Genomic DNA, 24814 nt, shown 5'->3' on the forward strand with positions numbered 1-24814 from the left:
AAACTACAGTACATTTTTTGGGATAATTGAGGGTGTTCGAAAATGGAGTGTACATAAGGTAAGAATTTTATCAACTTTTCTAAAAATTAAACTTTTTGTTTTTGAGAGGGAGAGAGAGAGAGAGCATGAGCAGGGGAGGGGCAGAGCCACACTGAGCTAGTTATTTTACTTTTATTTTCTGCCAATTTAATCTATTTCACATACAGGTTTATGTGTGGACATAAGTTTTCATTTCTCTGGGACAAGTGTCCAAGAGCACCAATGCTGGCTTCTGTGGCAACTGCATGTTTAGTTTTATAAGAAACTGCCACACTGTCTTCCAGAGTTAACTGCATCATGTTACCTTCTTTCTTTTAAAGGCTTATTTATTTCTTTGAGAGAGAGAGCAAGTGAGCGAGAGAACAGTGAGGAGGGGCAGAGGGAGAGAGAGAATCCCAAGCAGACTCCCTGCTGAGGGCAGAGCCTGACACAGAGCTCAATCCCACAACCCTGAGGTCACGACCTGAGCCAAAATCAAGAGTCAGACGCTCAGCCGACTGAGCCACCCAGGGACCCCTGTTGTCACTATTTTTTAACTCAAGCTATCCTGACAGATGTCTGACAGATGTGTAGTGATGCATCATTATGATTTTAATTTGCATTTATGTAATGGTTAATGGGGTTGAACGTATATTTTCATGTGCTTATTTGTCATATGTATATATTCTTTGGCGAAATGTCTGTTCATGTCTTTTGTCCCCAAAACACCGGTATCTTTTGATTTAGCAATGCATAGATAGACCGGCAGAGACTTTCTAAGATCTGTGCACAAGAAAGTGCATTGTAACAACTTTTCGGTAACAAAATAACAGCAACCAAAAAGCCAAATCTGGCAAGGGTGCAACAAAACCTCAGAAGAAATTGATTACATTTTCATGGCCCAGTGATATGAGCAAACACTGGGGCCAAAGAATGATCAAAGGCAAAAGTATGGAATCCCTTAGAGTAGACAGAAGTAACAACTTACCTCACACAGGTTGTGATGTCCAAGAGACAACCGCTCCCAGGTAGAGGACAAGCTTCCTGGATCTCACTTTCTATTGGGACGCTGCAGATACCACCGGGCCCTCACAAAGCTCTCTTTACTTCCGTGTGTGGGTTTTTGGATCCTTTCGCTTTTTCCAGCTACTCTGGAAAGTATGGCTACATGCCTACCCACCAGGTGCAAATTAGAAGTAAGGACCTCAGCACCTGCCCAGAGTGCTTTACTCAAAGACTGAGTGGGTCAAGGCCACTCAGAGTTTCCCAGGTTTGCCCTCTGTGATAAAGTCTGACTCCATTTTTTGGTGTCTGACTGCTGACAGCTTGTAGACTTCAACTCTCCCTCTTCCCCACATCTGGGCAAGCTGATAAACTCAGATGCTCCCAACTTTGGCACAGCGAGAGTTTCAAGCCAGGCAGGCCTCTCCCCAAGGACGGGAACTCCTACCTGGGTCCACCCCTGACGGAGGTACAAACCCCACGCCAGTCTCCTTTCCTTGCTACCTCAATCCATTTTTCAAGACAGCTTGGGAAGCCCATCTTCTTCTCATCCAAAAGCCTCATCGTGGAAGTAATAACCATTTCATACCCTCTTGGTGTGTGGCCACAACACCCTCTCTTTGAGCTTTACTATCATTGGATCTGTTTTAAAATACCTGTTGTCAGTGACACAGGCACACTCTAGGACATGTGTAAACACTCTAGACCGGACTGGAAAGTTCACCTAAAGTCAAGACTTGAACACATGATGAGATGGATGTGTTTTCACTGTCTAATACAAAAAAAATAAAAATAAAAATAAAAATAAAAAAATAAATCAAGAGGAAAAAGTCTTTTGGTTACTTATTTGAAATCCTTATGAGTTTATTTTATCCTATCAGTAGTTCAAATGCTTACATGATTAAGGGGTTTTCATAGCTACCAGAACAGAACCTCGGCTGGAGAGTCTGTCCCCTGCAAGATACCTCCTTCCACAGCCCCTCCAATCTTGGTTTAATTCACATAGTTACCATCTTGAGGTCAGAGCCCTAGCTGGCCATTTTCTCAGTTTGTAGCTTTGAGAGAAGAGTCATGAGAATCATCCACCTTTTGATAAGAAGGAGATTTGGAGCCAGGATGCATTTGAGGAGCAATTTCATGCAGAAAAGCCTAGGAATTTACTTCTTGGGGAGTTTCGACACAGCAGTCAGTCTAGCCAGAAGACTCTCGAGAAGGAATCTACTGAGGCATTCCTGGAATCATGTTGGAAGTACCTGGCAGAGATTCCTGCTTCAAGCCATCGTTCTCAAGGGGTTTTGTGTTCTCTTGTATGAATGTGGTCTTCTTTGTGGAACTAGCTACAGATACCAGCGGCTAAACAAAACAAAAAAGCAAAAGAGTCATTAGCAGAGACTGAAACACACTCAGTATGCCAAGAACACAACACTGCCATTTTTGTGCCCAAGACTAATAACAAAATTGTAACAGATCTGCTCTAGCAAAAGTATAAAACAAATCAAGGATTAAGGATCAAGATGATTCACCAATAATTCTACTGCCTGCCAGAAGAGAACTCAACATCCTCTAAAGGAAAGCTACATAATCTAGACTCCCTACAAAGTATCATCTACAATGTTTGGCACACGAGTAATAATTATTAGACATGCAAAACATATTCTAGAAGAAAAGTATTTAATAGAGACCCCAAAATGACAATGATCATGGAATTGGCAGACAAGGACTTAAAACAGCTATGACAAATATTTTCAAACATTTAAAGGAGAAACAATGGGCATAAAGAGTGAAAAGTTAGGGTAGATAAGCAGAAAAAATGGAAATTATAGAAAGGAACCAGATAGAGATTATAGAATTGAAAAGTACAATATCTAAAATGAAAAAATTCACTGACTCCCTAAATAGCATGCTGGGCATTATAGGAGACAAGGTCAGTAAACTTGAAGGCAGATCAATAGAAATGACCCTAACTAAAACAGAGAAAAAAGATTGAAAAAATAAATTTGGTCTCAGTGAGGTATAAGAGGATATCCCATAGTCTACAGCTATGTGATTGCAGTCCCTGGTTAGGGAGGAATCTTTGGAGCTTATGCTCTCCCAACCACTTCTACTTCCATTTTTGTGCACTGTCCAGTGGATACTATGTACAATGGATCCTGTGGGGCACTGCAGAGAGGTCTGTGAAATATTTGTCCATGTGATCTGTAAGACCCTTCTAACTATATGCAGCAAATCTATGAATTGACCCCGTAAAAATGTATTTATAAAACATTTGTATGGCTACATCTTTATAAACAAAGGGGCTGTTTTCAAATTTAGAATCATGGCTTACTTACTCAAAACTGCCTCAGCTTAATAAAGAGAAACCAATACAAAGGCAACTTTTGCTAGCATCTTCTAGGTCTGACTCAAACGTTATCTCCTCTGAACATCTCTTCTTGAGTGCTATAATTGGATGTGATTTCTACCACACATAGTGCAGTTTCTACTCCTCTTTTTGACACATCCACGGGGGTACTGAAAGGCTTTCTAAGGTATATGCAAGCAATGATGGTTTTAAGATATGAAGGGAAATTTTGCAAAGCTTTGAGTATGTGTATAAAAACCCATCAGTAGCCTGGCTGAAATCTTATGCAACCCATCTTGGACCTATTTGAGACCAGGTTTTATAGCACTAGTGACTCAAAATCTGAAAATGACCAGAAGCAAGGAATAGTTTGCAATTTGCCTTGAGCCAAGGAGAAATGAAAACTTAGAATCTCACCTATTTGAGGTATCTTCACCTCTTTGCCCTCTACCCAGTTCTTTCAATTTTTACTATGAGAGTAGCTCTCCCTGGTAAGTTTGTTTTAACATCCCTGTTGGGCCTCTCTGTTTCCTTCTAACAAAGGGCATCAACTTCCATAATCACAATCTGTGGATGAGGTCTTTCTTAAAAGTGAGAACTTGTTCTTAGTCCAGGCATCCTGCTGGCTCTCATTCACAACTTCCCTGACAATGGCCTTTGTCTCACACTTGGCAAAAGAACAGCATACCTTTTACTCATCTAAATCTTGCAAAGGAATATCGCAACAGGGTGTAAAACCTCCAGGGTGCAACTCAGTGGGACAATTCCAAACATTAATGTGAGTGAAGGTTTCTTTAATAAAGGCATCATGAAACCAGGGTGGAGTTTCGGATGTCTTTCCCTACCTTATATATATTGATATTTCTGTTAACAGGGAAGCATGGTGTTAGCAAGGGGCAACAAGGGGATGACAACTTCTGCGTCATGACCTTCCCTTTATCGTCTCCTGGCACCTGTTCAAAGAATGAACTATTCCTGAGTGAGAATTCCTTTAGACTAGTGACAAACAGTAGTATGAAACTACCTTTCTTTTGACTTAATTTACCCATAAAACACCCAACCTTGGAAAATAAATCTATGAATTATTGAGGAGAGTCGAGCATATTAGTGCGGTTAGACATGGTTTCATGTCTCTTCATCAGAGGCGGCTTTGGAAACTAGCAAAAGCTCGTGAATTGTACGAGACTGCCCTGAAGATTTTAATGCACCGGATATAGTGATAGTTGGAAAAATGTCAGATATCAAGCCCCGTGAGTTGATTCCCTGTCCAGTATCATGCACTTTATAGAAAGCACAACATCTGCACGAAGTACTTTTCAGAAGGTGGTGGCAAAAGTCATGGGAAATAAAAGATAAGCTTGTCAGGCTAATGAACACACAGCTGTTTCCAACTACAAGAAGGTAATAATTTACAACCAGTATTACAGCATCACAGAGAAGACACAATCTGTGGCTTGATACATAAATAAATAGCACACAGTAACTAAAACACTGAGGTATATAGTAGATAATAAATAAAACAATATACCTGAATTATACACTGATAACCATATTTGGTTTCTGAAATACTGAATAAGTTTTGAAAAGGGTTCAAAGGATCTTGTAAGGAAATATATATTAGTTCCAAGTCACTTATGAGTTTTTAAAAATCTGATTTTTTAAAATGAGTAACATCTAAGGTATTTCCTGCAATCTAAAATGGAATTGCCTCTCGATATTTCCTTTTTTCATTGACCAGGATTGTCAATAAGATTGGTGGACATATAACCATAAGAAGACGGAGAGAAGCAAGCTCTGGGAGCCTCAGTCCGCTGGGTGCTGTGGCCTTGCTGGCCTGTGGATTTCCCGGTATCCAGCTCTGGGCTGTGCACCTGCCCGCTGCTGGGTTCCTCCCTCCCTACCTTGTGGCACTTTGCATGCTGCTGTTGAATCTGACGCTCTTCTTGCTTCAGCATTTCTGTCATTTTGGTTTCTTTGAGGCTATTATCATGTTCTTCCTTCAGCTGGATCATCTCTTGGCTCTCCTGAGGTGAGAGGGGAGCTGCGTCAGGTCAGCCCCTGGGAAGCCTGTACAAATGGGCTTGCTCTCACGGGGACAGACCACAGGCCGGGGGCCCTGTTTGCTCCTGTGATCAGCTTTTGCCTGCCAGTAGCTCCAAACCCACCAATCCCTCAACCCCTCTGAGTTGGATTCCTTCTTCAGCCCCCAGACTCCCCACTCTTCAGGAATATCTGGGCCTAACGGATCTCACAAGTCGAAAAAACCAAGAAACTTTCTGGGCTAGCTCTGGAATCTTGCTTTGGATTTCAAATTACCGTGAGAAAGCTGGAAAGCCCTCCCCAAGACAACTCTGAGCACATACACACCTCTTCTTTTGCTTTAGTGGTTTTCCTGTAATGATAAAGCCAGTGAGCCAGGTACTCGACGGGATCACTGGGCCGAACCTTTGCCACCTCTGCCAGTGCCCGGCTCAGGCAATTGCCAAAGCACCTCTTCAGATAGTCAGTTTCCATCCTTGTGGGCCCGGGGTCACACTACCTTATAAATGGAATCTGATTTTTAAAATAGACACATTCTAGTCAATTCGGATTTATTTCAGGATACATATGAGATACTTCTGGATGCCAACCTTCCCAAAAGAAACAGTAAATACATACTTGCCAATTGCTCTTATATTTAAATGGACTTTTTTTTAAAAGCTCTCTGACCGTCTTAGGTCAGATAATAAATAGGTCCTGGGGGTCATGAGGCCGGAGGGGAGCTTGATATAGTTGTGGTTAAGGGTGGCTAAGGTCTCCACTTACCCCTTACCCACACATCTCTAGGGAGGAAATAATTTCACAGGCAGGAGGTCCCAGGAGGGGTTCTAAGGACGCGGCAAGCTGTGTGAGGTTGGAAGGTACAGTCATCTGTGACATAGATAAGAAAGGCTTATTTATTTCAGAAGGGGCCACGGAGAAACCCTGGGGAGCAGAGGGAGGGAGAATGGCAGGCACCGTAGCTACCCATGCTCATGAGCTCTGCCAGTGCATAACACACTATTCTACTCTAGTGCTCAAGCAAGAAACTACTTGAGGTTGAACTGATGCCCCGGCATTTACTATTAATCAGATTTCCAGAGCTAGAGGCAATGTAGCCTGAGTCAGACCATAAGTTAGGGGTGGCCACGTAGAACCGCAGTCTGAACATAGACTCCAGGAACAGACAGACCAAGTTCTGGTCCTGGTGCTGCCGTTTATTAGCTGTGTGATCTTCAACAAGTCATCCGGTCTCTCTGAGCCTTGTTTTTCTCATCTGTAGAACAAAATAATAAAGATATGGGCCTCATAATTGTGGGGGTTAGAAGAGATAACAAATACATGTAAAGCACTTAGCCTGGCACATGGTGTTTAATAAATATATACATATATATTTTAGATTTTCTACTTATTTGACAGAGAGAGAGAGAGAGAGCATGAGCAGAGGGGAGGGGCAGAGGGAGAGGGAGAAGGCTCTCCACTGAGCAGAGAGCCCGATGCGGGGCTTGATGTGGGGCTCCATCCCAGGACCCTGGGATCATGACCTGAGCCGAAGGCAGACTCTTAACCGATTGAGCCACCCGGGTGCCCTAGTACGTGTTTAACAAATATTAGCTATTATAGTGGAAGACTGTGACATACAATGGACTAACACCTATTTCTGATCACCTCCATATTGCTGAAATTTACACATTTTAAGTCCAAAAGAGTTAATAATAAAATGAATAATAAAGGCTCCGTTCCAGTCTTAACATTTTCTGGAGGCGTTTTTCAGTTTAAGGAAAGAAAGATACATAGATAAGTATATAGAAAAAAGTTATATATTTCCTAGCTCTTTTCATTGCAAAAGGCTAGAGGCAAAAACACTTAAGTAGCAATGAGCACACTGAGTGTAGGGAACTTGCTTTGAAATAGCCTTCACCACTTAAGAACAATCAGGGTTCCTTGGAGAAATGCTGAATTCTAAGGTTGGGGCAGGAAAGATCCAAGAAGCCTGGAGCATTTTCTTGTCCCACAAAGTAGAAAAATGCTAGAAAATAAGTGGTTAAGGACACAGGAGCCAGCAGATTGGGCAGCTACTCACCCAATCTAGCGCAATTAGACCATTGAAATAAATACTGGCTATAATGGATTGTAACTAATTGGGTAAAATAAAAAATCTGTGAATCAATATAAGAAAAAATTGGTAAGTGAGTGAATGGGAGAGAAGGCAAGTTCTTAAGGTAGAATGTCAACTAATAAACATGGGAAGAATAATGGAGTTTAAAAAAAATCAACATTTTGTAACCATCACAGTATAACTGCATCAAGCCAGAATCATCAGTGAGTTCTAAAACTCAATGAATATTTGATAGAGAATAGGATATTCATATAGCCTCAAAGTTTCTCCCCACAAAGTATGTATTAATTCCGAAAGGAAATACAGGAACTTTACAGTGGTGAGACCCGCCCAATACAACCTTAATCAAGCCATGTAAGGAAACATCATTAAGAAAGCGACAAAGTGACATCATGTGTCTCCTGATGGGATGCACTTCTTAGGGGGATGAAATATATTTCTGTGGATTCTTGCCCAAATGCAAAATTGGAATCTAACTGAGGAAATACGAACAAAGCCAAATTGAGAGACAGTCTGGAACTGGCCCCTACTCTTAGAAATGTCAAGATCGTGAAAGACAAAAAAAGAGGAGGAACCATTCCAGATCAAAGGAGCCTAAACAGGCCTAACAAATTCATGGAACACATGATTCTGGATTGAGTCTGAACCAGAAAAAAGAATTTTATAAAGTGTTGTTGGGGAAACTGAATGTGAATTGTACATGACATAATAGAAGTGTATCAAGGTTGGGGTGCCTGGTGGCTCAGTCGGTTAAATGTCTGACTCTTGATTTTGGCTCAGGTCATGATCTCAGGGTCGTGAGATTGAGCCCCACGTCAGGCTCTGTGCTAAGTGTGAATGAAGTCCTCTGTGCTGAGTGTGAAGTCTGCTTAAGATTCTCTCTCTCTTCCTCTGCCCCTCTCCCTGCTTGCCCTCATGTCCTTGCCCTCATGTCCACCCTCCCCGCCCCCCAAAAAGTGTATCACGGTTAAATATCCTGGTTTGGGTCAATGAAATATGAGTAAGAAAATGTAATTTTTCTTTGGAAATACACAGTGTGGTAGGACTGAGTAATGGCTTCCCAAAGTGTCCAAATACCTGGAACCTATGAAATCTGTTACCTTGTCTGGCAAAAGGGATTTGCAGATGTGATGACAGATTTTTATATTGGAAGATAATACTGGATTATCCTTGGAGGCACACTGTAATCCCAAGGGTCTTTATAATCGGGACACATTAAGGTCAGACAGGAAACAAGGAGATGTGATGGTGGAAGTTGAGAGAGAAAAGATGATGTGATTCAGGGCCTTGAGCCAAGGATTGTGGGTAGCCTGTGAAGCTGGAAAAGGCAAGGATGTGGATTCTCCCCTAGAGCCTGTGGAAGGAACCAGCCCTGCTGACACTTTGGTTTTAGCCCTGTAAGACTCATTTTTGATTCTGGCTTCAAAAACTACCAAGAGAATAAATGCGTGTTTAAAGCTACTAAATTTGGGGGGCACCTGGGTGGCTCAGTTGGTTAAGTGTCTCTGCCTTCGGCTCAGGTCATGATCTCAGGGTCCTGGGATCCAGTTCCCTTTCACTCCAAGTGTGGTCCATGATCTGCAGCATTGCATCACCCGGAGGACTGTCAAAATGCAGATTCTCAGGTCCCACCCCACACCTACATATTCAGATTCTGTATTCTAACAAAATCCCCGGATGATTCAGTTACAGATCTACAGATCACCAACTCTGCATTCCGGAAAAGCTCTCCACTTCCCAACAACCCTCGAATGCCTGCTTCTCTGTGTAGGTATGGCTAAGGCTTTCTGGAGTAAGTCTCTGCTCTAAATGGCACGTTTTCAACAATGGTCTCAATGAAATAGGGGCCCTGACAGTTACTAAAACTTGATGCAAAGACAGTAGGGACAGAATAACAGAGCCACAGTGTGAGGCCAGGAGAGGGAGGGGGTCAAAGGGATGCCTTTTACAGCCCTCTCTCCACAAACACCAGGCACACTTACCAAGGCGGAGGGGCCTATTCTTCCCAGAGCTCCGCCGGGAGTCAGCTTACACTGCCCCTCCTTGTTCATGGCCTTGCAACTCGGTAGGCAGGGCAACAAGCATAGAGATGGTCTTTGTTCACACTGTATCACCAGTGCTAGGCACACAGTAGGTGCTCCGGACATATTTTTTGACTTAATCCAGTGAAGGCTCTTGCTAACCCAGGCAAGAGCCCAAGCTCCCGTCCATCTGTCAGTGCCCACTCTGGTACTTATTGTCTCAACCAACGTTTACGGAGGCTTCTCCTGCCCAGCACTGCCCAGCATAAATTAAAACAGAACGTGGGAAATGCTAGCAGAGTGCTGTACACAAAACACTAGGTCAGGGAAGACTGCAATGGCTCTGGCTTGGTGGAGGCTGGACGGCTTCCCGGAGGTGGGGGAGCCTGAGCTGGTTCTGAAAGGAACCAAGCGGAGGTCACCAGCAACCTCAAAGGTGCGAAGCCGTGAAAATCCCGGGCCATCGAACTCCGGGGATCGTCCCCTCCGGCCGGCGGCTGTGGGGGTTTCTCGCCCTGGGTGGGCAGGTGGCCCCCCCTGCGGCTCCTCCCCTCGAGCCCGCCGCCCCTGTCTCTCCCAGTGTGTACCGGCCTAGCCGGCTCGACTCTTCTTCTCCGCCGCCCCCTCCTCCCAGCCTCCAGGTGCCGAGTCTCTGCTCGCCCACCCCGGCGCTCCCTCCTCTGTGGGGCGCCCCCGCCACACCCCGCGCGCGCCGTCTGCCCGCGACTGTCGCGGCCCCTCCCCTCCGCCGCGCGTTCTCCACCCCTCACCCGCTCCCGGCGCCCCACCCCGCGCTCACCCCTCCGCGCGCTCCTGCCCTTGTGCAGTGCGCCGTTTCGGGTTCTGAGGCGCGCGTGCTCGTTGCCTAGCGACGGGACGCGACTCGCGGGGCGAGAGTAGGCGCACGCGTCGAGTGTGCGCATCCAGAGCGCGGGCGCCCTTTGCCCAGGCAGATTGTTGGTGCTTGGCGGGGCTCCCGCAGGGGCGGCTGTTTGGGCCGTTGGACCTTGTGAGCGGTGTGGGGCTTAGGCTTCTCCGGGCGGAGAGAAGTTTTAGTGCAGCGCCTGGGGAGCGCCTCCTCCTCCTCCTCCCCCCCCCACCCCTATCTCCTCCGCTGGCCTCGCCGCTCCGGATCGAGGGGACGGGGAAGGCGGGAGTCTCTTCGGTAGACCCAGGATAGGAAAATGAACCCAAGCGCCCCCAAACGAGGGTTGCCAGATAAAACACGGGACACCCAGTTCATTGTGAATTTCAGATAAACAACGAATGATTTTGTATTATACTACACTGTACTAACACATCATTCCTTCTTTCTCTTAAATTTGTGTTGAACTGGGCATCCCGTATTTTTATGTGCTACGTCTGGCAATCCCGAATCCGGAATCCCCTCTTTTCCCACTAGGCTGGCTGGCTTTCTCCTAGGCATGGGTAAAGGACTTCTTTCTATTTCTTGTGACAACCTCTCCAGGCTTGAGGTGGCTGTTTCTCTGGGAAAGGGCTTTCTTATATTGAGCCGAGATGCCTCTTGGTGTATATGAAAATTAACATTCCTTACAACAACCTATGAGATGGCTATTACCTCCATTTCATGGACAGGAAACATGAGAAGCCAAGTAACGAGCTTACCTGGGTTCAGCTAATCTATGCTCATAGATATGAGACAGACCCTCGATCGGATGCTACTCTCAGGCCAGAGGTTTCTCCCTTGGGGATATGGTCCCTTTCCCATGTATTATCTTTCTGGAACAGCAGCAGGAAACCTGCTTTACGTTTCAGATGACATTGAGATGTCACTGCAGTTACTTTTGTCTTGAGAGTATATCCCATTGAAGAAGCACAGTGTAGATACTGTGTCTCAAACTCATTTGTAATACTATAATCCTTCTCTCTGTATGGTTAGACGCCAATGCCAGCTTGAAAGGAAATTCAGTTCATTCGTGCCAGTTTGTAGAGTCTAAGTTTTTATGACTGTATTTATGTACACACATACACATTCCTTTCCCCACTGCTGTTAATACAAAAGGTGGCATACTATCTACAATTTCTGCATCTTGCTTTTTTTTCACTTCACACTATGTCCTAGAGATCACTCCCTGTTTTAGAGATCTTCTTCACGTCTTTTATATAATATATATGCACAGTAATCCATTGTGCAGCTGTATCTCATCAGTCCCTTAAGGATGAACTTTTGGATGGGGTTGACTAGTTTAAGTAACGGGGCAAAATAACTATGTGCATATATCATCACTCTGTATTTTTTTTTTAAGATTTTATTTTTTATTTGAGAGAGAGAGAATGAGAGATAGAGAGCATGAGAGGGAAGAGGGTCAGAGGGAGAAGCAGACTCCCCGCTGAGCAGGGAGCCCGATGTGGGACTCGATCCCGGGACTCCAGGATCATGACCTGAGCCGAAGGCAGTCGCTTAACCAACTGAGCCACCCAGGTGCCCATCACTCTGTATTTTTGCAAGTTAACATGTGAGAAGTGAGATCGATGGTTCAAAGGGTAAATACCTGTGTAATTTTCTAGATATTGCCAAATTCCTCTCTGTGGGGGCTATACCAATTTATACACTCACCACCATCAAGTGAGAGAGAGCGCTACTGGGGTTTATGAACCTCAGGAGGTTGTTGTTTCTGAAATTTTATGCAGAATGTTCAGTGCATTTATTTGTACAGGGACAGGACTAGACATGCTGGCATTCTATTCCTTCATATTCAACTCATGCGTGACCTATGGTAGGTACTCAGTATATATTTGTTGAATAATGAATACATTTCATTAGATTCTTAGAAATGACTGGATTCCATAAGGATAACTTGAGGGTGATCAGTTTTTTCAAAGCACCCAAAGTACAGTGGTTGCTACATTTCCCCTTCCTTCCTTCCTTCTCTCCTTCCTTCAAATCTGGTCTAAGATTATTCCTGTCCATCATCATAACTGAATATACTGAAACATTACTGGGAAAGTGGAGAAACTCACTCACTTGCCTCCAAGGGAAGCCAGTGTGCTCACCCTGTGATTAAAACACACTCCTTGAGGAGCTGGAGGAACTTGTCTTGGGAGGACAGATGTGTGTGTACACAGATGAGTCTCAGGTTGGATGACAGGTGCTGTGCGAGTTGCTTGGAGGAGGATTTCCTTTGCATTGCTTGGGAAGGCTCAGGGAATGAGAGATGACCTACATTTTGCAGATGAGGAGATAAATCTAAGCTGGGAGATAGTGAGGGATAATTATGTGCAAAAGTCTTGGAGATGGAAGTGTGCAAGGTATGCTGGCAGAATGTCAGAATGTTCACTGTAGTTAGAGCCCAGGATATGCTGGAGGCAGAAGAGATGTCTGGAGGTGAACCTGAGAAGAAATTGGGGCCAAAGTGTGAGGAGCTTCATATGCTATTCTTTGATGGTTGAATTTTTTTTTTTTTATCCTTTGTCCTTGGAGATTCATGGACTTTTGTGTTTTTTTGAGGTGGAGTATTGTGATGTTTTCTAAAACTGACCCTCGTGGCCTGGTAGGAACATCTGAATCATTAAGATAATGACTCTGGAATCAAGATTTGGATATGCATCCCATGTTCACCATGTTGACTTATAAGCTCTTTGTGCCTGGGCTTCCTCATCTACACAGCGGGGGTAATGACACTGATTTATTACCCACGTTGTGAGGATCGAGTGAGACATGCACTTGGCATGTAGCCATCTCACAATAACGACGGTATCCCTTTTTCTGACTCTTTTCTTTTTCATTGTTTTTTGTTTGTTTAGCTCCTATATCATTTATTTCTGCTCTAATCTTTGTTATTTCCTTCCCTTTGCTGGTTCAGGGTTTTGTTTGTTGTTCTTTTCTGACTCTTGGCCTTGAGAGCCATCAGGATTTTGAAAGTACATCTTAGAGGTAGCTGTTGTGACATTTGTGGAGTCTTTTTGGAAACTGTTAGAAGCTTCATGGAGCCAGCTTGCTTGTGTCATCCCTGATGGGAGGTGCCCATGCCAGGGTGCAATGCTTTGTTGGCCTCATTGGACTGTACTTTTATTGTGCTTTATTGAACATTCCCTGCATTAATGCAAAAACATTTACCTTTTAGAAGTCAGAGGTGAGAAATGGAGTCGATATATCTTCAAAAGTGCCTTGGGACATGTTTAACTCAAGGTCTTGCCGAAGTGGCAAGAATTCGCCCAGTGGATCCAATAGAATATTTAGCATTGTGGATTTACAAATATAAGGAAAATGTGACCATGGAGCAACTGGTAAGTAAGGATCTTCTTTTAGAAAATTAGAAGCGTAAAATAATTGTTCCCATTTGTCTGCTTTTTTAAAAAGTTCAATGTTATTTCTATTATAAAAGTAGTACGTTTATTATGAAAAACTTGGACAATATGAAAAAAACAGAAAGAAGAAAAAATACTTCACAGAAGACCTCTTTTTAGATTTTTAGGTATTTTCTTCTAATCTTTTTTCTATAGATTTTCTATACATTTGTAGACTTTTTTTTTTTTACACAATTGTGATCATACCCGGGGTATAATTTTAATTTTATGCTCTTTGTTCAAATAAAACACACATTTCCCCAAATTATTACACATTTTCTAAATGGAGTGGAGTAAAATTTGCTTCCCCTTTCCCTCTTGTTGGTGATTAACATGTTTTCAAGATTGTTTTTATAAATTGTTCTATCAAATTATTCACATGACATTGTTTTTAACACTGCCAGAGACAGAAGGAAATGGTCGACTTGGAGCGTGAGAGAGAACTAGCTGTGATACAGCAGGAAATGATGGAGAGGCTCAAAGCAGAGGAGCTTCTGTTCCAGCAGGTGAGACAAGCATGGGAGTTCAGGGGTGACTGGAGTTAGTGGTGTCCGCCTCAGTGTGGTGCAACCCAAATGTTGAAAAACTCCCTATCTCTAATGAGTTAGGAATGGCTCTCTTATATCTTCATGTTTCTGTATTTCTGTATCTATGTCTTCTTTGCTAAAGAAATAGCAGCAGTGGGGTGGGAGGAAGACCCAGGGAGTGTGCTCTCATGGAGGCCATGGGGAGAGACCATGCCTACTGCTGGTTTAGTGAGAGCAAGACTGCAAAGTGCTCATTCAAGACCACTGGTGACCTTGGAGGGAGCAGTGTGCATGGGGTGGGGTGGAACAGGGGAGATGGTGAGTGCAGGTAATGCTTTCAAGGAGATTTTCAGGGAAGGAGGTTGGGTTTTTTTTTTTTTTTTTGGAGGGGGGAGCAGAGGGCAGAGGATGATTGATGTTAAGAGATAGGGAGAGGATGGTCTAGGTACATGTGGTTGTATAGGTTTTGTGGCACAAGGTCTAAAACAGTTTCTGTATGACTCTTTCTTCTTTATGAGGTAGGGACCGTGATCGTCTTCCAAGAATGAGGTGATAAAGTGGCAGGAATGAGGAGAGTGGGGAGGGTTTGAAATGGTAACTGTGAAGAATGGTGGAGTTGACCGGGAAACTTAGCTTTCCTTGGTAGCACTGAGTACCCTGTCAGAGTTAGAGACCAGACATTTATAATGTTGCCATTTGGTTTGGTTTTACGATTCTGTGATTTTCTCCACTTAGGCCTAGAGATTTGAGTGACGATGTGGAAGGGGCAGAACTTTTGATTAAAGTACGTTTGGGGTAGCAGGATTGGGGAGCTGAAGATATTGGTAAGAGATGGTTTCAGGGATGAGTCACGGATTGTAAACTAGATAGGGAAAGTTCCAGAGTGGCTTTTGGACTAATTTATCTTATGGAGAGCTTCTGAAATTTAAGTTATCCCTTTTGTTCTACCACATAGTACTTAACCCTAGAGTCTCGACTCAAATCTATACACTTGTAAAAGGGAAAGAAGCCTGTTATCTGGGTGTGTGCATAAAAAGGAAAATATAGACATGGCAAATAGCTTCTCTGCCTAACCTCTCGTCCCTGACACTGGGGTAGAACTTTCTAGGCACCTGAGATGGATATGGCTGTTGAAAACTTTACTGTTCCTGAATCTTCGTTTTTCAATCGTTTGGTTTATTCTTATGGGGAGGTTGCAGAGTATTGAGTTGGGTGTCAAACAATCATCCAAATGGGTGAGTGTCTACTGCAGAATTGCCCCAACTTTGAGTGAGAATCTGCCCTTCCTCTTATAGGTTCTACAGCTAGTATCTGTCCCCTGTCTCTCAGAATGAGGAGAACTCAGCAGTTCTCCTTCCCTAAGACAATTCCATCACAAATGTGGGGGTACTTGACTTTCTTTGGCTCATCTACTTTATCTCACTTAGGTAAAATTTGGCAATGGTAGAAATCAAGCACTTCTCTAGCTGTATTGTGTTCATCAGTATGAAGGGATCCCCTGGGTACTGAACCCTGGGCACTGAACCCTGAACATTGGGTCCAGAGTGGAAGATGGCAATAAAAGTCTGCACAAGATTTTATGACCCATTAAAGAAACAGTGTAGTGGCCAGAAATAGATGAGAGAAGGAGAAAGGGACCTGTGGAGAGAAGGTCCACTGGAGAAGAGCTTAAGAGAGAGTGAGCTGGAGATGCAAAGAGACAGGTGTTCTGAGCCCACCATTGAGTCAAGTGAGCTGGGGCATCAGGACTCTGGTTCCCTCCCTGTTGTTCTCACAGTCAGTGCCATTGACTTGAAATTCCTTGAAAGTTTAGGCACTCTCCAGTAAGCCCAGGGCCCTGAGAACAGAGAAGTATTTTGACTGCCATTTTCTACCTAAGAGCTCACTGAGGAAGTAAAAGCTTTTTGGTTTGTTTGTTTGACTTGTTGGAGTATATTTCTAATGGTTTTACTCCTGTGTGAAGAAAGAAATTGAGCTTTGAAATTTTCCTGGAAATGTTAAGAAACTGGTTCTGTTGACCAATGTGGTTGGTATTTAACAACTGCATTTTGCAGTGTTGTTGAGAGATTAGTCATTTCACTTCCTCCACCAGTTTCTGAAAGTGGATCAAATGCTATGTTCTTGCACTTCAACCATCTACCCCATCACTTTTATCCCAGTGTGGATAATACAGAGTTACTAAGAAATTCCCTTTAACAACCTTCTGTAAATAAATAGTAGCCACTGTTTATTATCTCTTTATTTATAAGAATATATTATTTTTTAAAAATGCATTTGCAAGACATACTGGGACATGTATGTATTATGATATATTATGTAGATATAGCAAGAGAGAACAAATTTCCACAAAATTTACATCGATGAAATAAAAATTTTTTAAAAATAATAATTGAATACAATTTTCCTTTTGGAATATAGGCTTACTGCTGAGGAGAATTAAATTATTTTTTTAGAGATAACATTTCATTTAGTTGGAGTTCAAAACGTTCCCTGTCATCAAAATTGATTGAAAACATTTATCTGTTAATGCTGATCTGAAATGAGATTTTAGTATTTCCTCTTTGAAAATAGCTGAGAGATTAGTCCTGCCAAATGCTGATATCAGTCCATGTGCACATAATTTTGACCATGTTTATCTCTTGGAATGCATATGTAGAATTCTATTAGATTTTTATCTTGTTTTGCCTTTTGGCATGTCATTACCTTGTAGATTAATCACTTCCAATTGAAGGTTGGTAAAAGCTTCTCAATTACCCAGTTAACTGGATTTGGGGATATGGAAATTTCATTTGCACTGAAATCAAGGCCACAAAATACTCTGGGCCTATAGTTTGAGCTTGGGAAATATACCTGCTGCAGATTTGTGTGGGAATTTGGGGGATCTAGTTTCTTGTTTTAGGTTTTGACTACATGGGAAGTGTATAAAGCAGCTTGACATTGTGATTCAAACATTAGTTGTTGAAATGGCTTTCCCCAAGTGTGAAGTTTTACATTTGAGTGCTATTTGCCTTGTAAGTTTAGTTTCAATTGACTTAAAAATATTATTAAGTTCGCAGCAAAGCTTATTTCCAAAGCCATTTAAGGTTTGATAATAGTGATTGAGAATGATTGAGAATGATTCTTCTCATTCCAAAAAATTTCAGTCTTGGTCCTGAGCCCCACAATGCACAGTAACACGTCAGCACCGTGAAGCCATATGCAACTGCTGTGTGCTGGGGCAAGCCAAGATTTATTCAGTTTCTGTTTCTGACAAAATCCACAGAACCGATGATGGTTGCATTCTTAAGAATGAATGAAGGACACTGTTGGCTCTGCTGGCTCAATAGCACATGACAGATTCAAGCATTTTCTGCAGAGCACCTGCTGTTGAATAACACGATGAATACTCTTAGGCTTTCAACACTGCATTTTCACAAGCTTTGTAAACTTGTCCAACTAAGCCTCTTTCTGTTCCACACACATTTTTTATCACCATTGGTTGTAACACATCTTAGCAGGTTTCACTGCTGGTTGTACTGAATTAATGTTTCTCAACTTCTTTGGAAATATTGCTTGAATCGCTTCTCGGCCTTTTGGCTAAGATCAAGTGTGGAAATATTGCTTGGGGCACCTTGGTGGTTCAGTCCAACTTTTAATTTCATTCATCTTAGGTCATGATGTCAGGGTGGTGGGATCAAGTCTCGGGTTGGACTCCACGCTGAGCATGGAGCCAGCTTGAGATTCTTTTCCTCCTTCCCCTCCACAGTGTATATGCCTGCACTCCCTCTGCTAAAAAAAAAAAAAAAGAAAGAAGATAAAGAAAATATATCTCGGGCGCCTGGGTGGCTCAGTTGGTTAAGCGACTGCCTTCGGCTCAGGTCATGATCCTGGAGTCCTGGGATCGAGTCCCACATCGGGCTCCCTGCTCAGCAGGGAGTCTGCTTCTCCCTCTGACCCTCCCCCCTCTCATGTACTCTCTCTCTCTCTCTCATCCTCACTCTCTCAAAATAAATAATAAATAAATCTTTAAAAAAAAAAGAAAATATATCTCTTGCTTATAGTTGTCCCATGAAGACTATTCATAGAGGCTGATCTTTCAGTCACTTCAAACTCAGCATTAATACCAGTAAACAACAACTGAACAGTGTTGGGAACATTTGTCTACCCATCAAGAGCCAAGGAAAATTGCTCAAAATAATTTGCCTTGTTTTTAATTGACTGTTGATGTTGCTCCCAGTGTCATCAACTCTTTGAGCAACTGTTTTCAGCAAAAGGCTAATAATCTTAATTTAAGTTTATTTTTTTTGGAACACTGAAATCAAACATGTTTTAATTAAATCACCATTGGGAAATGAACTTCTTTGCTTGGCTGACAAATGAGCCACTTGGAAACTCGCTTTCGTTGCAGCCTCATTTTTATTTTTAATTGTTGTGAAGAAATTTTACTATGATGAAATAATTCTGTTTAAAATATTCTAATATGTCTGACCTTTGTTTTCATGTGAGTTGAGAATACTGTGATGGTAAGTGTTTAGTCTGGTAATATTGATGTTTATTGCATTCTTTTAGTAAAGTATTCTTGCTTAGTAAACACCATACTTTGCCATTTAATTTGGTAATAAAATACTCTCCACTGTATCTTAAAGGGGCACCATTCAAAGTCCACTTCTTCTCTTGTTATGACATGATAGGTACACACCAATTTAAAAACTGTCATGGTGTAGGGATACCGTGGCACTCCAAGAACTCCTGAGATAAAATGATATTACTGTGATTTGTAGCACGCTGAGCAACAAAGTGATGAGAGCACCATCTAGGGTCCCTGTTGCAACCACTCAACTGTGCTATTGTGCAAAAACAGTCACAGACAATAAGTAAGCAAATGAACATGATGGTGTTTCAATAAAACTTCATTTATAGGCACCGAAATTTGAATTTTTTATAGTGTCAGGAAATACTATTATTCTTTCAATATTTTTCAACCGTTTGAAAATGTAAAACCTGTCCTAGCTCATGGGCTATGCAAACACAGGATTGAGTCAGATTTGGCCCACAGAATTTAGTTTGCTGACCATTATTCTAGTGTGGCATATATGTTGAGTTGGGACCAGTATATTTTTTATTATCTATAGTTTCGCATAATATACTTAAGATTTTCTCATGCACTCTTCTGCAACTAAGGTTTGACTCTTTGAACACCCATCTATGCTTGAAAGGATTTTATCTAAAAAAAAAAAAAGTACTGCAATCTCATTTGTTGCTTCAAGGAGAACAGAGAAAATAACTTGATTTTGTACAAATTGTGCTTTGCTACCAATTAGTGGTTAAAGAAGCTTCCTTTTTTATGTTAGACTTCAGGAAATATTTGTAAAAGCTAAAGTATTAGGTGGCTGTGATCATTTATTCTTGTAAGCTTCTGAAATTTAGGTAGGTATAAACTTGATTATCCGGGGACATTTCAGAGTGATTAGAGTTAATTCCTTGCAATTGATCTGACGCTAATATGACTTATTTATTTCTGAATATTCAGCAACAGCTGGAGTTCCAGCTGGAGTTGGAAATGCAAGAGAAAGAGAGACAAAGAATAGAAGAACTACAGAGAGCTCAAGAACAATTAGAGACGGTAATTTGAAGTTTTATAAAAAAAAAGAAAAAGTCTGTTTTATTTAAAACCTCATAGAACCCTCAAAGTGTTTCTTGCAGCTGTTATAACGTGGAATTCAGGGACGTGCCACCCACTAGCTGCGTGGCTGAGACAAGTCTTACAATTTTTTCAACCTCAGTTCGCCTTTTTGAAAAAGAGGGATAACAGTGCAATATATTACTAACAGTCTCTCACTGGTTTGTTGTAAGGATCAGCTATGGTCATATGTGTGAAACTGCTCTGCGAGCAGCAGAGTTCTCTCATGGTGGTAAAAGCAACCTTCCAGTCCAGGCACAGCTGTTCCTAACTAGGGTAGCGGATGCGCAAGGTTAAGTTCTTTGTAATAGGGAGGGTATTTGGCTTAACCGGCCGAGCCACCCAGACGCCCCCCAGCCGGTTGGTCTCTCTTGTTCATATGTGACTTCTCTATTTATTCCATAATTAAGATTAAAAACAGAAGTAGGTTTTATAAAATATGGGTATTCATGGCTTAAACGAGAACATCATTATGTAAAGCACTTTTTTAAAATTTGGAAGGATGAATTGAATTAAAAAAATTAGATTCTTAAAAAGAGAAATTCAAAGCTGTATACATAGTTTAAAAAAACACGTAGTTAACAAAAACAGGGATGTTGAGCTTATCTTAGTCGGAGTGCGGTAGGGTGTGCAAAGATAAACACGCATGTGCCCATGCCCATAAATCCATGGAGTTATAGACCCCCTTTCTCTTCAGCGAAGATTCAGTGATGTAAAATGAGAGAAGAAAGGTTTCTGTTTTGTCACTTGTCACATTGGCTAATAATTTGGCTTCAGGTTTAAAGTTTCAGATCATTTCATTTTTTAAGGCATTGTGTTTAATTATAAATAAAACATAGCTTTCTATTAGTAGCAAGTGTTAAATGAGACTGCGAGTTGCAGTTTTGTACTAAATATATTCACATCACCCCTTTAAGAGTGATGACCTATTTGCTGGTAAATTGATCATAGCATTATATAAAAATAAAACTTCTTGAAAATAAAACATGGAATCGAAACGGAAAGTGTGTTCAAATATTTTTCTTCATTTTTATATATTATAGGAGATGAGAATGAATATAGAAAATATAGCTAAGAGTGAAGATAGTTCACATTCAGAGGTGAGAAGGAAAAGTTATTCTGTGTTAAGTGAAATGAATGAGTGTCCTAGAAGGCAAAGCTTAACATTGATGCATTACTAGCTAAACTTTTTATAAGGAAATTATCAAAATTGATAGTCCAAATATGTGTTCTAGTAACAAAAATTCACAAGTACGATGTGATTTAAAGCAATATCTCAAAGTGAATAAAAATGGGACATTCGGTTTCTGTTTGTATTTTTAAAAACCAGAGTGTCATGAGATATTCATTGACCATATGTTTACTTACAATGATATATCTTAAGTTTCTTAATGTACTTTTTAATTAAGTTTTAGCATTTATTTCTAGAATTCTCTATTAACAGGTAGTGGTGCATTCCGTTAATGTTGAATTTTGATGTTATAATTCAGACATTTCTTAGCGAAATCAAAAGAAAATTAATGTCTTACTTTTGAACTCATTTAAAATTAAGAAATGAATTTTAACAATTGTAGGATGTAACATCAGACTCAGGCAAAACACTAGCTGAAATTAGTGATCGATATGGGGCACCTAACCTGAGCAGAGTGGAAGAACTTGATGAGCCGATGCTATCTGATGTAAGTATCTTCAAGAAAGTGGCTGGTGAAAAACAAATTTTCTTTTGGACTTTGGGAAAGCCTAGTGCATAGGAGGCCAGGGTTGGTTGGCAAATGAGCCCTTAGTGTCAGAGAAAGAAAATCAGTTCCCTGGGTGCTGACCATCTATTCCTGACGGGCCGTCTGCCCTTTGGTGAACGTGTGCCGCCAGCCACAAGGGTCAGGGTGGGCACATGTCTGGCTCCTTGCAAATGTGTCAGCACTGATGGGAGAGGAGCTGGTCACAGTGTGCCCTTGTGCAGAAGGTGATTTATATATTTTGGATTTAGGCTTTGAAAATCTCAAAATTTCTTCCAAATATATATTTAAAATCCTTTGGTGAAATACATAATTTTTAAGTTAAATTTTGGAGGTGCGTGGGGGTGGGGCAGCTAATTGATTCTTGGTGGCAAACACTAGAACCCGATAAGTATCCAATGAAAGTGCATGCGTTTACAGTATACAAGTACATTTGCTTGTTTAATAAGCATACAGTGTTTTCTTTTTTTTTAAAGATTTATTTATTATTTATTTTGAGAGAGTGAGAATGAGAGAGAGAGAGAGTACATGAGAGGGGGGAGGGTCAGAGGGAGAAGCAGACTCCCTGCCGAGCAGGGAGCCGGATGCGGGACTGGAGCCCGATGCGGGACTCGATCCCGGGACTCCAGGATCATGACCTGAGCCGAAGGCAGTCGCCCAACCAACTGAGCCACCCAGGCGCCCCCAGAAGTGTTTTCTATGTACCAGGCACTGTGCCTGTTGCTGTTGTGCATAAAACACATAGTTATTTACCTTGTCTGGGGGAGGGGGGGAGGAGGGCAGACAATCGGACAAGCAATTAATAGTCATTGCTAGAGTGATCAAGTGATTTATCAGCCAGAGCAGTAGGTTTTGAGAGTGAACAGGGGAGCTGTTAATAACTAAGCCAGATCTGCGGGTATAGACCAGGACTGTCTGGGCCGAGGGTCCATTTAGTGACCTAACCATGTGCACTGACAAAGTGGGGTAGCCAGCCCAGTGGAAGAGCCCTCCCTATCAGGGAAGGCTTCCCATAGGAAGCTGGTGACTGGTTGCTGGGGGTAGGAGAGGGAGGGTCTGAGAGCATAGCCAGTATGAGACCCACCCCAGGGGAGAGTGGGGGGTGTGAGGCAGGGAGGGAGGGGAGGCCAGGCAGGGGAGGGAGCAGGAATAGGCCATAAAAGGCTTGGTAATTTGTGCCCAGACAAGTATGTAGATTTTATCCTAAAGGCAGTGGAGGCTGATGCAATCAGCAATCAGCATTTTAGAAAGGCTGGCACAGAGGGGAGGATGCAGAGAGAGATATGAGGACACTGGTTAAGAGGCCAGTGCAGTAATCCAGACTGAGATGGCGTTGGCGGCCTGTTCAGAAGGGGGAGCTCAAAGGGCTTGGTGCTAATCAGTGAGTAGAGACGTTTTTATTAACAGTGGGTGTTTGGGTACCATGCAGGGAGCTAGCGAATAGCAGTGAACAGAACAGATGGGGTCCCTGCCCTCTGGGGGCTCGGGCCAGGGGACAGGTGCATTGAGAGGAGAGGCCTGGCCTGGATGAGTCTTCCTGAGGAAATGATGCTTGAGGAGTTAGCCTGAGCTAAGCACAGCAGATGGAAGAGAGTAAGACGCTGTCAAGGACCTAGCGTAGTTAAGCTCTATGGCTGGGTTGCACGGAGCTGGGAGGTTGTGTGACTCGAAGCTGGAGAGGTGGCTACAGGCCACATTACACTGTGCTCTGTATGTCAAGAGTCACTGAAAGAGTCTATGTAAGGACTGGAGAGGTGATTTTAGAGGAGGGAGAGAGGATTTGAGTGGGCAGGTGTGGAAAGGGGAGACCCCTTAGGAGGTTTTACAATGGTCCAGCTGCAGGATAACTGACCAGGGCTAGGACAGGGTGTAGACAGCAGAGATGGGGAGAACTGGGTGGATTCGATATTGGCTGGGAGGATGAGGGACAGAAAGAAGTCAAGGGGAATGCCCAGATTTCTGCCTTGGGCAACTGAACTAAGAGCTTAATCATTTGTTGAGTTGAGGAAAGTAAGAAGAGGAAGTAGGTTTTATGAAAATGATGGCTTCACTTGTGGACATGTTGAATTTCAGGTGACCCTGAGACAAGAAGATATAATTGGCTAAAGACCACTTGATGTGGGATACCGGTCCAGACTACAGGAGAGAGGTCCAGGCAGGAGATAGGAAGGCAGCAATTATGGGCTATGTGCTCTGTGGAGCTAGGAGAGGCAGGGAGTAAGGTACATCGGAGAGCGTGCAGCGTGTGCAGGACGAGGCTCCAGCGAATGCATTAGAAATTCCATCATTTAAGGGGCAGATCCAGGAAGAGGACCCCCCCACCTGTGCCAGAAGGATAACAATAAGAAAGGGGAGCAAGAGAAGTAAAAGAAAGGATGGGTTAATAAATGCTTGAGAGGGGTGCCTGGGTGGCTCAGTCAGTTAAGCGGCTGCCTTTGGCCCAGGCCATTATTCCAGGGTCCTGGGATCGAGCCCCACATCGGGCTCCCTGCTGAACGGGGAGCCTGCTTCTCCCTCTCCCTCTACCTGCTGCTCCCCCTGCTTGTACTCTCTCTCTCTAATAAAAAATAAAAAATATTTAAAAAAAATAAATGCTTGAGAACATTTGCTTGGATCTTACTTGAAATAATTTGAAACTATCAAAAAGCTTCATTTACATAGTCACAACTCTGTATTAAATCGTATTTACTTTTTATTTTGCTTTTAGGTTGCATTAAACATTGATCAAGATTTGTAGGATCAACTAACCTAAGAGCAATAAATCTTTCTGCTTGTTTCAAGTTTCAAAACATCAAGTTCCCAATTGTATTTTTTTCCCTCTAAAGTCAGCTTTATAAATGGGCTTCAAGGGTAGCCTTAAAAGGTTGTTTTGGATTCCCAATGCAACTGGTTATTCGTAGGACTCCTCTGAGGCAGGAGAGAGAGTTGGCCCAAACAACGGAAAGGGGCAAATGAGCTGAAAAAAACGTGTGTGTCAGCGTGAGAACAAAATTGTTGAGGTGAAAGTTCTGGTCTGGGAGGAGTGAAAGGGGCTGCCACTGTGCAGGGCTCAGGAGGGTTTAAC

At 42.5% G+C, this 24814-nt stretch overlaps 2 protein-coding genes across 7 annotated transcripts; one reads left to right on the forward strand and one right to left on the reverse strand.

Moving 5' to 3' along the window:
• Positions 1 to 1888: 1888 nt before the first annotated feature.
• LOC112807556 (DPY30 domain-containing protein 2) lies at positions 1889 to 10436 on the reverse strand. Its single transcript, XM_073878681.1, is given in 6 exon segments — positions 1889 to 2373; positions 5263 to 5385; positions 5729 to 5900; positions 6167 to 6271; positions 6511 to 6656; positions 10320 to 10436. Coding segments are annotated over 3 exon segments (579 nt in total). The 5' UTR covers positions 5876 to 5900; positions 6167 to 6271; positions 6511 to 6656; positions 10320 to 10436; the 3' UTR covers positions 1889 to 2064.
• DYDC1 (DPY30 domain containing 1) lies at positions 9179 to 24541 on the forward strand. 6 transcript variants are annotated; one of them, XM_025850392.2, is made up of 7 exons: positions 9179 to 9270; positions 13606 to 13768; positions 14233 to 14334; positions 19865 to 19957; positions 21058 to 21114; positions 21589 to 21693; positions 24458 to 24541. In XM_025850392.2, exons 2-7 carry the CDS (start codon positions 13622 to 13624, stop codon positions 24485 to 24487), a joined length of 534 nt encoding a protein of 177 aa, XP_025706177.1. In that variant the 5' UTR covers positions 9179 to 9270; positions 13606 to 13621; the 3' UTR covers positions 24488 to 24541. The 6 variants fall into 6 exon arrangements, with proteins under 6 accessions (XP_025706177.1, XP_025706179.1, XP_025706181.1 ...); XM_025850394.2 differs by having other exon boundaries at positions 9194 to 9266; XM_025850396.2 differs by lacking the exon at positions 9179 to 9270 and adding an exon at positions 10395 to 10416.
• The last annotated feature ends 273 nt before the right edge of the window (positions 24542 to 24814 follow it).

The sequence above is a fragment of the Callorhinus ursinus genome, unplaced genomic scaffold (assembly GCF_003265705.2).
Source record: "Callorhinus ursinus isolate GAN/ISIS: 27379988/994484 unplaced genomic scaffold, GSC_fseal_2.0 scaffold31, whole genome shotgun sequence".
Lineage (NCBI taxonomy): Eukaryota > Metazoa > Chordata > Mammalia > Carnivora > Otariidae > Callorhinus > Callorhinus ursinus.